This window comes from Platichthys flesus, chromosome 6 (assembly GCF_949316205.1).
Source record: "Platichthys flesus chromosome 6, fPlaFle2.1, whole genome shotgun sequence".
Lineage (NCBI taxonomy): Eukaryota > Metazoa > Chordata > Actinopteri > Pleuronectiformes > Pleuronectidae > Platichthys > Platichthys flesus.
The window spans coordinates 24,859,167-24,869,491 of NC_084950.1; the positions used below are offsets into that span (position 1 = coordinate 24,859,167).

A 10,325-nucleotide genomic window follows, 5' to 3' on the forward strand; every position below is an offset into this window, starting at 1 on the left:
TTTAGTTTTTGCCTCACTATTCTGAGTTAAAACTCTGGAGTTCGTTGAATGTTAAAAATCCAGGAGCTTTCAGAAATACACAGTCAATGTCGTAGATATCCTATTTTTTAATGCTCCTGATCCTGATCTATATCTGCAGGATTTTATCCGTTATACTGCTTGCATATGACTGATTTGAAATACGCAGGTTTGCAGTTGAACCTAATAAAGTACTCTGAGAGTGTATATTTATGTTTGGTTAAAAAGTATCAATCAATCAATCAAATTTTATTTGTATAGCCCATATTCACAAATTACAATTCATCTCATAGGGCTTTAACAGGGTGTGACATCCTCTGTCCTTAACCCTCAGCAAGAGTAAGGAAAAACTACAAAAAAACCTTTTAACAGGGTAAAAATATGTAGAAACCTCAGAGAGAGCCACATGTGAGGGATCCCTCTCCCAGGACGGACAGAAGTGCAATAGATGCCACGTGCAGGACAACATCATCAATAATCAAAGTCTCTAGCAGCATTGATGAAGGTAGACATCCCGAAGGACAACCCCTACATGACATGCCAAGCAGTCCCGCTGCAAGTACAGTCCATGCTCAGCAACCATCTAGACCACGATCCACCATCCAGACCAGACGCCACTCCAGTCCTCAGTCACCGTCCATCGCCGCCCACCAGGAGGACCCATCACAAGCCACCACCGCGGTCCTGGTCCACCGCCCGTGCCCAATGCCAACGCGACACAGGGTCCGCCACCAGCACCACAATCAGCCCACATGACTCAGAATCCCCCACACTGGATCCAACACGCGACCCCCGGTGCGCGATCCACAAACCGTAATCCATGGTGCGGCCACAGAGGCCCTGGATCTGCGGGTGATAAAGCAAAGGGATTCCGGGGAAGGGGGTATGTGAGTATCTAAACAAGGCAATAATTTGATTTAGAATTAGACTTTTAACCCATCCATTTATTAACTATACAGCTTACCCTTAAGGGCCACAGGGTTGGCTGGAGCCAATCCGAGCTGACATTGGGAGAGAAGCAGGGTACGACCAGGTCACCAGCGAATAAAACATCTTAATTACGTTGGATGTATTATAGAATCATAATTTTATAATTAAATAAATAGAAACAAATTTAAATGAGGTAACATTAAAAAAATCCAACAATCCCATGCTCCAGTTCTCTGGGGAACCTTTTCTTGCTAAATAACCCTTTATTTTTGCTGTTTATGGTGCTTTGGAGAACTGAATTCAAAAGAAAAGTTCTTCAAAACACACTGTACAGAACTGTTGGTGCTTTGAAGAACATCTTCATGTTAAATCATCTTTTTTTGTTGACAGCTCCTTAGACTAGGGAATTCAAAGGGATTCCTTAAGTCAGCCTAAGAGAAATTATTATGATTGTAATTTAAAACACTTCGTTTTATTTTATGATTTTTTCTCAATGAATGAATTAATGAATGAAATGAAAAAAGCATGTGTGTGTGTGTGTGTGTTGAACTAAGGGAAAACGTAAATAATTCTGTTAGGTGGCAGAAATGCAACTCCATGGATGCCAGGTAATATAAAATCTCAAAGAAGAAGAGGGTCATGTCGCCAAGACTAATTTTTCCGCCATCTGGTTTGGTGCTGGAAAAGTACAGTCATGGTAAATTTAGTCAAACAATGTGATTTTTGAGTCTTAGTTAAACATGATTGCATTTCACGCACTTTTACCAATGTTTTCTGTCAAACATCGAAGGAGATGGTGATAGACTTTCGTAGGAAGTTGCCCCAGAACATCCAGGATGTGAACATTGAGATACTGGGGGACTACAGATACTTGGGTGTTCACCTCAACAACAAATTGAACTGGTCAACAAATTCAGACGTCCTGTACAAGAGGGGCCAGCATCATACATACATTAATTTAATTTAACTCTGTTGCCTTTTCATATTTGTCTTCAATACTCTATTCTACCAAATTCTGAATAACCTGCTGCTATAACGGCTGAAATGCACCGGTGTGTGGATCAATAAAGTTTGATTTGATCTTATCTTATTATTTATATATATATATATATATATATATATATATATATATGTATTTATGGATCCTTGGACACACTACATCCACTTCCAGTCGACATTAGGCTTAAAACAAAGTGTAAATGAACTTGTTTCGAGAGGAAGATGTATGTCTGGGCTTGTGGACACCTGGGTGTCACCACACGAGCAGTATGGAAGCTTTTTTTTTTTTTTTCTGTTGTTTTATTACTAAAGTGTAAGTCGCCATTGACTTCAATTGTATCAGACTATGCCAATACAATTTTTGCTTCTGAGACTCCAGAAGCTTTTTGTGGACTCAAACACTTCACCCACCCCTCCATCAGCATAATGGTTAGTAGATGATGAGGGTATTTCCATTTTTCGGCGAACTATCCATTTTTTTTAACAACCCATCGCATTGCATTTTCAGACAATGCAGTGTGTCAGACTTTTTATTATTATTGTATTTTACAGGATCCAGTATATTTGGCACCAACATGTGTTCTGAGTGACTGCATGAACAAATTCCCTCAAGCAGAGCAGGCCCATCACTGTGAAGATGGATGGCGTTTACGATGCTTTTCGGAGGCGATTCGGATCGCCAACACAATAGGAAAAATTTTGTTCTCGAGGTAAGGTCTCTATTTTCATTGTGAGGTTGAACTACTAATTCAAATGTTGCTCTTAAAAATAAAAAATTGGACTGAATTGCTTTTTCAATTTCATTTGTTAAAATAATTTTGATCTAAAACTTATGTGCTGTTGTATTTATGAGGGAAAACTTAAAGGGTTTTCCCAAGGAGCAAGAATTGGGTTTAAGCAGGATAACAAGTTTTTTAAAAAGTTGTAGGTTTTCAACAAACTCTTTATGAAATGTTCCTGATTATCTACAGTTTGAAGTCTACACACCCCTGTAAAATACAAGGTTTTTGTAATGTAAACAAATGAGACAAAGATAAATCCTGTCTGAACTTTTTTTTCTGAACAATTCAATTGAAAAAACTAATGATGAAGGCTTCCCTAAGACAAGCTTAGAGAAGCCTACATCATGGCGTATGTAGAAGAAGTCCACGATTGTTTATTTACCTCCTCCCGGCTTTCCTCACACATAGTGAACGATGGCAACTAACAGACAAAGGCTGTTGATGGAACTGGAACTGCTTGACATGGAAGAGTATGGAGGACCATACATGACATAAGTAAAAATAAATAAATAAATAAATGTATAAATAAATACAGAAATAAATAAATAAATGAATAAATAAAAATGGAAATAAATAAATAAATACAGAAATAAATAAATAAATATGTTAATACCAAAAGAAATGTCAAAAGAAATGTCTTAAATATATTTTAACATTTATTTTTTCCCTGATACATTTCCTTTGCATTTGCAGTGTCCTTATGCTAATGAGAAAGGCGGGCCTAGCCGCAGTCTCATGCAGGATTGGTCACAGGAGTGTAATGATCCAGCCCTACTACTTCTGCCTTTCAATGCTGGTGTCCAGTAGCTGTTTGGGACGTTGAGCCAGTTCACACTTAAAATGAACTAGTTCAAGTTCAGAGGGTTAGTTAAGGTTATTTTTTATTGGGATGATTTAGCTGTCAGTAGTCCTGACTGTGAGCGTCACGTCTCGTGTTGTACTGAGCACAAGGAGCGAGCCGAGAGGAGGAGGAAACAGAAACTCCAGCTCGGTACAAACCACCTGCCGCCTCTGCTCTGAACATGAAGCCGCTGATCTCTGAGCAGATGTGACCAGAGAAGCTCTGTGTTTTCACTGTTTCCACTGTTCCAGAGTCACTAACTGCCTGCTTCACGGTGAAGAGCTCAATCTCAGTCACTGCCCGTGTCTCTGAGCGAGTGTGTGGCGGAGCGCAGGGGCTGTGTGTGTGTAGCTCAGTTGACCAATCCTGCTCGAGACTGAGGTTAGGCCCGCCTTTCTCATTAGCATAAGGACACTGAAATGTGGAAATAAATAAATGTGGAAATAAATAAAAGTTGCAATAAAAGTGGAAATAAATAAATAAATGTGGAAATAAGTTTAAGACATTGATTTATTTAATTCTGCATTTATTTCCATATTTATTTATTTATTTCCACATTTATTCCAACTTTTATTTTTCGATTTCAGTGTCCTTATGCTAATGAGAAAGGCGGGCCTAACCTCAGTCTCCAGCAGGATTGGTCAACTGAGCTACACACTGAGCTTTCTGTATTTATTTATACATTTATTTATTTATTTATTTTTACTTATGTCATGTATGGTCCTCCATAGAAGAGGACTCAAGCCTGACACATGCTTCTGCGTTTTCACGGGCCCGTAAGCGCAAGAGCCCTTCCGGGTCCCTTACGTGCTTATGTATCCCTCCTTACGTGCTGACGGGTGTCGACCCCCTTTTCTAAAATTTACGGCAAAGCTCCGCAAGCTCACTCAGCCCGCAAGGCTGTGATTGGTCTGCTCTACATCCCTTCTGGAGCTGCATTTCCGGTTTCATGCCCCATAATACCGGCAGAAATCACGGAAGATTTAGAAGAACGAATATGGACCAAATAGAAGAGCACTTGGCAGAAGATATCCGATAGTATGATCACTTGTATAACTGACACTGACTGGCGGATTTGTCCGCCAGAAAAAGGCTACGAGGAGCCACAGTGGCTATGTAAATAAACAATCGACGAAGAAGAAAGAAGGCGTCTCTCAGGTCGTCTCGACAAAAAGCATTACTCCGCCTAGTGTTCTGGCGCGGAATTGCTTTGTAAGACGCGCAACGGTTGGGGAAGCATGAATGAAAACTAGTCTTGCGCCACAGCGGCGTGAAAAGACGCAGACGCAGTCGCAGAAGCATGTTTCAGGCTTCAGAGAATTGTAGTTGACTCTGAACACACGTAGAAAAGACAGTTTTAGCTGAAATAAAGTGACACCCAGCAAATTGCTTATGTTATCGTTTCTTATCGAGTGGTTCCCCGGTCTTGTTTTCGAACTGCGTTGTTAATTCAGTGTCATGATAGCCTTTGGAATTAAAGTCGGGACAGCGGGTTTTTGCGCTGTTACCACCGATGTTAGCATGGTGGCTAGCCCGCTAGCGCTGTTATGTAGGGTGACCAGACGTCCTCTTTTTCCCGGACATGTCCTCTTTTCGAGACCTAAAAAATGCGTCCAGCAGGGATTCCAAAAGCGTCCGTTATTTTCCCTCGTCGCCAAAAAAATATTAATAATTTTTTTTTTTTTGCCTCGTTGCATATTTGTGTTTCTGGGTCTTTCACATAGCCTACTAGTTATTTCGGCCTTCCAAGTTCTGGAAATGGTACCACCCTTACGTTCCACCTTCTTGCGCGAGCTAACTGTAGAGAGAGTCTGTCATTGGGCGACCAATCTCAGGGTTGCCAGAGCCACGATAATTATCCTCCAAATACGACTATTTTGAGCCTACTTTGCCATTTCCAATCTGGCAACATTGAGCACTTTGCTGTTCCACTCCGTGCGCTGTTTACAACGCAGCAAGCGGCATGCTATACAATACACCCCCCCCCCCGTGCCGAAGTGTCTTTTTTACAAACTCAAATCTGGTCACCCTATGTTATGACAGGGCGTTATAACCGTTTGTGACCGTACACACATTCCGTTAGTGATAACCAGCCACCGTCAGCCGGACAACTCCGCTGGCTTAACACATTTGTCAAATTAATCGTACAATCATAGTTGTATAGTTGTGTTTGGGTATTGTGATATAGGGAATAAAACAGGAAGTTTGAGGTCTGGAAATGTGGGATTCCGGAAATGATGTTCAGAAATACTGTCTTTAGCGGACCAATCTCAGCCAAGGGCTATCCCTAGGCTCTCCGCCATGCCAACATGTAGTTAGAAAAATCAGAGCTGCACGAAGAGCTCTCCAAGGTGCTTGGAGAGGGCGTTCCACGGCGGAGAGGCGTTGCCATGTGTCTGTGTCAGTCGAAACGGAGAAGCATACATAGGCCTTTAGACCTGCTCTTAGTTATGCTGCTATAGGTCTAGAAGGTTGATAACATCAAGTGGCGGTATGCATTAATTAGTGCAGCAGAACCTAACTTGTCCTATGTTCTAAAATAGGAAGCATTTAGTTCAAAAAGGCATAGAGGTATTGATGTCTGATCTACTGAGTGGGCCACATGGTTTTCATAGTACTGCAATACAAACCAGTAGCCAGGCAGAATTGTGAATTGTGAATATGGGCTATACAAATAAAATTGTATTTATTGACTTATGTATGTGTATGTGTATGTGTATGTGAATGTATGTATGTATGTATGTATGTATGTATGTATGTATGTATGTATATATGTACGTACGGACGGTTTTATTGATATGCAGTTTTTTAGGGGAACTTGAGATCATGACTCAAAACCTCTGAGGTCTTCCTTCCCCCAGCTGTTGTATCGCAGCTGCTGAGCAAACTCTACTGTCCAATGTCAATCACAGTCAACTCCTGAACAGTTAAAACCTACGTCACTTTCACTTCATCTACAACTGTCAGGTTTGGAGCAGCATCAGCCCAGGCTGAGGACAAACTGCCACTCATCACTCTGGGTGTGCTGAGGACGTGGGGCGTGGGGTCATCACCTCCTCGTCTCAATGCAGCAAGGGAAATTATTGCGGACCTCCATCACCCTGGACAACCCAAAACTCCCTGTGGCACTTTCAATTAATCAACCCTCCACCCCCCCCCCCCCTTTAAAAAATGCTGCTAAGAAAACACCAACAGGACAAGAAGTGAGAAATAAAGTTGTTTTCTGGAAAAATTTAAACACAGTATTCAATATTTAACCCTGAAACATCACATTGGAGAGCTCTAACCTCCCAAAGAATGTTTGCAGGTGCTCTCTCCAAACCAACAGTACAGCAGCCAATTATCAGTGACTTGTCTCCCCCTGTCTCAAGGTGAGATTAGCTGAGCTGTTGTCATGTTTGTTTGAAAGAACCCTTGAGGGATTACCTTTGACAGTGCAAATAAACAGGCCTACTAGATAGGTTGACCAAGTGAAAGAAAAAACTAGATGAATAGCACTACTAAACGTCACCACAATTCACATCTTACCCCCAACCTTATCCAACACCTCAGAAATGATGTTCTGCTCCAGTAGGATCGATCATTGGTCACCATAAGGTCAACTAGTCCTGACAAGGTCAGAGTTTAAATGCCGGAAAAGGTCCAGACACAAACACACTAAGTGAATGATGGATTGCTTCTGTGGAATTGAATCTAATCCCTGAATTCCGGAATAATCTGTATTTACCAGTGTCAGTTTAACACTCTGGAGAAAATTAAAATGAGGAAAACACCATAAATATTAAAAGAGTAGTTAAGCATCTCAGCATTTCCTAATGTGGCGTATTCTTGAGTCTCTCTGTAGGAGCACAGCACAGTGCACTGGGACAGCTCTCCACATTCTGAAGTGTCCACGACAGCCCTAAAAAATTAAATTTAAGCAGATAAATAAAAAAATAAACAAAATGGTAAAAAGACTAGAAAGAGATGACAGAATCATGGATTATGAGAGAATAGGAGTAGTATGGTACCTCCATGTGACTCCATCATGCCAAAGCACACAGTCGTATACAGGACCAGGATCACTGTACTTCTTTTCTAAAGATGCCAGCAGCTCTGACTGACTCTGCAGCTCTTCTTTCTGCAACTTCTCCATCTGGAGGGAGAAAGCAGGGTTGAGGCATACATGTGGGAGAGACAAATCAGAAAAGGAAACATTACATTGCTATGACTAGCATGCAAAGGTTATGAGTAATCAAGAACTCCACTTCGCAGGTCTAACCTGTGAGGGCGTCGGGTGAGAAAGGTCAAACTCTTCTGTCTTTCGGGAGGCCTCAGCAAGTGCCGCTCTGTGTGGTGGGTCCCATATCTTCTCCTTTCGCTCTTTCTAGTAACCAAAAGTTAAAGTGCCTTAACAACATTGACAAAGGCCGAAATTTATTCTAATTGTTTTACAAATTTGACAATGTACAGTCCTGTGTACTAGTTTAATAGCTATAAATTATAATGCACGACTATAGAGTCAAAAAAACAAAGCCATGGCAGAGCTGGTACAGAAATAAAGTCCCCATCTATCTACCTCTATTCTTTCTTTAAGAGCCTTGGGGAAGAATTCGTAGCCATTTTTAACTCCAATGCGATAGTTCCCTGAAGGATTGACCCAGGCAGTAGGAATCTGGAAGACAGAAAAAGACTCGGTGTGAGACAGATATGAAGAAAATATATCAAGTTTGGGTCAAATTATCTCATTTGGTTTAAAGAGATGATTACACATTACTACAAAATGACTTAACATACAGGACAGTAGCTGTAACAGCACATCTTATGGGACAGCTTTTACCAAAAGACGTTTACTGACCTTAAGTGTTCGGCCAGAAAGGCCTGCGATTGTCCCGTCTTTAGGTTCGGCCACTGTGGCCATGTTCACGTCACCGCTGCCTGTTGTATCGATGATATCGATGATCTTTGGCTTCCCCTCTGTCGTGACCTAAGGGAACAATAATCATTTAGACGGTGTAGAGTACACATATACAGACACTGACACAGCTTTACAGACAATAATTCCATTTGATTTGTATAGCGCCAAATCATAATATACATTATCTATGGGCCCTTTACATAGAAGGTCAAAAATCTGAGGGTATAGAAAACCTATTCAGCCTCTGACACAGCTCGGCATAAATAAAACAACAAAAATCAAAAGCTGTCACTTGAATCTGATCTTGAAGCTAAGCTGCACACAAACCCTATCGATGTGAGGATATTTGTTTACACACTGGAGGGGAGCTGATTCAGTCTCTGTCCTCCTTAAACCGGGATTACAGAAAGACAACATATGTCTGGAAATAAATGTCTGACCTTAATCTATTAACAACGAGCCAACTAACCTCCCGACCATAACGTTATGGGAACCAGCAGGTTCCTGCCAACAAAGTTAGCACTGTGAAGCTAACTACCAGGACTCCAGTGTGACTTGGCACTTAAGGTGCAGCTCTGAACGCCTCATTAACCGACAACTGACTGACCCGTAGTTATTTAATTAAACTCATATTAACCAGGCCACAACAACTAGATCGGATTGAACCACCTGACAGGGCAACTTGGGTTTACTGAGAAACCTAAAGAAGAATAATGCAGATTTTAGCTGCTATGCTAACGTGCTAGGTAACCAGCTACTGTTGGTTAACTATAAACCATTCTGGCCTTTTAATGTAATTTGGCAACACGACGAAATACATGTTATGGATTATTGTAGTTTGGTTGAGTTGTCATGAAAGCTATGAAGCTTAATGCCACAGTTTGCGTGTGCGTTCCTCGAGGCTAACAAGCTACATAACTGTGTGTAAATTATGTGAATGAGTGGGGCCTTTAGCTTGACTAGCTAGAAGCTAACTGACTAACGTGAGACAGCCGGTCGGGTTTACCTGCATGCCGGGGGCCCCGGGGTCCACGCCGGTGTCGAGGATGGCGACGAGCACCCCTCGGCCATCGTGCTCGGGGAACCTGGTGAGGTACGACGCGGCGCCGGTTTCTTTCTTGGGGAGCAGCCCGTGGAAGGGGAACGGTTCTTCGGTGGAGTGAGCAGCCATGATCGGAGGAGCGACGGTGAACACAAAGCGGCGAGACGGGGAACAGAGAGAGAGAGACGAGGAGCGGGGTGAACAGGTTAAAGGGGCAGATCGAGAGGTTCCTCACCCAGCTGATCTGTTTCCATCCAAATAAAAACACTTCACTGTGTTTGATCCAAACTCATGTGATGCAGTCAGAAGAGCCTGGAAGCATTTTACACACAAACTCTCTGATCCAGGACCTGTGTTTACCAAACTACTGAAGGTGAAAGGTCATTGTTGATATTTACTTTTCACAAACTTAAGAATAAATATAACATTTATCTTTTCATTTATTTTATTATATATTATTGTATTATAGAGATCAATGTCTCACTATGAAAGATGAACACACAAGAACGCAAAATTCCGACATTTCCCTTAATGCAAATCTATTGTCTCTATTAGACCATCTATCCACCATGACATCACTGTATCATCATGGATTATCAAATTTTACAAAGCTCCCTCAGGACCAGACACGACGTTATAAAACTGTGTTCATTGGATGAGAACTGTTAGGATTTCAAATTTGAGCTAGTCTGTGTCTGACTGAACTCTTAACAAATAAAGATAGGAGGTTGGGGCATGAACAGTTTCGCCAGAGATAATGGCCTTCACACGCAACGACAGAACATAGACTGAATGAAAAAGAGGAAATTTCAAGCG

At 41.6% G+C, this 10,325-nt stretch overlaps 1 protein-coding gene across 1 annotated transcript; it reads right to left on the reverse strand.

Annotated features, from left to right (window-relative positions):
- Positions 1 to 2,461: 2,461 nt before the first annotated feature.
- Positions 2,462 to 9,849, reverse strand: LOC133955422 (tripeptidyl-peptidase 2-like). Its single transcript, XM_062390258.1, has 6 exons — positions 9,474 to 9,849; positions 8,408 to 8,536; positions 8,129 to 8,224; positions 7,832 to 7,936; positions 7,581 to 7,705; positions 2,462 to 7,471 (listed from the first exon to the last, which is right to left on the reverse strand). Exons 1-6 carry the CDS (start codon positions 9,636 to 9,638, stop codon positions 7,303 to 7,305), a joined length of 789 nt encoding a protein of 262 aa, XP_062246242.1. The 5' UTR covers positions 9,639 to 9,849; the 3' UTR covers positions 2,462 to 7,302.
- Positions 9,850 to 10,325: the final 476 nt, after the last annotated feature.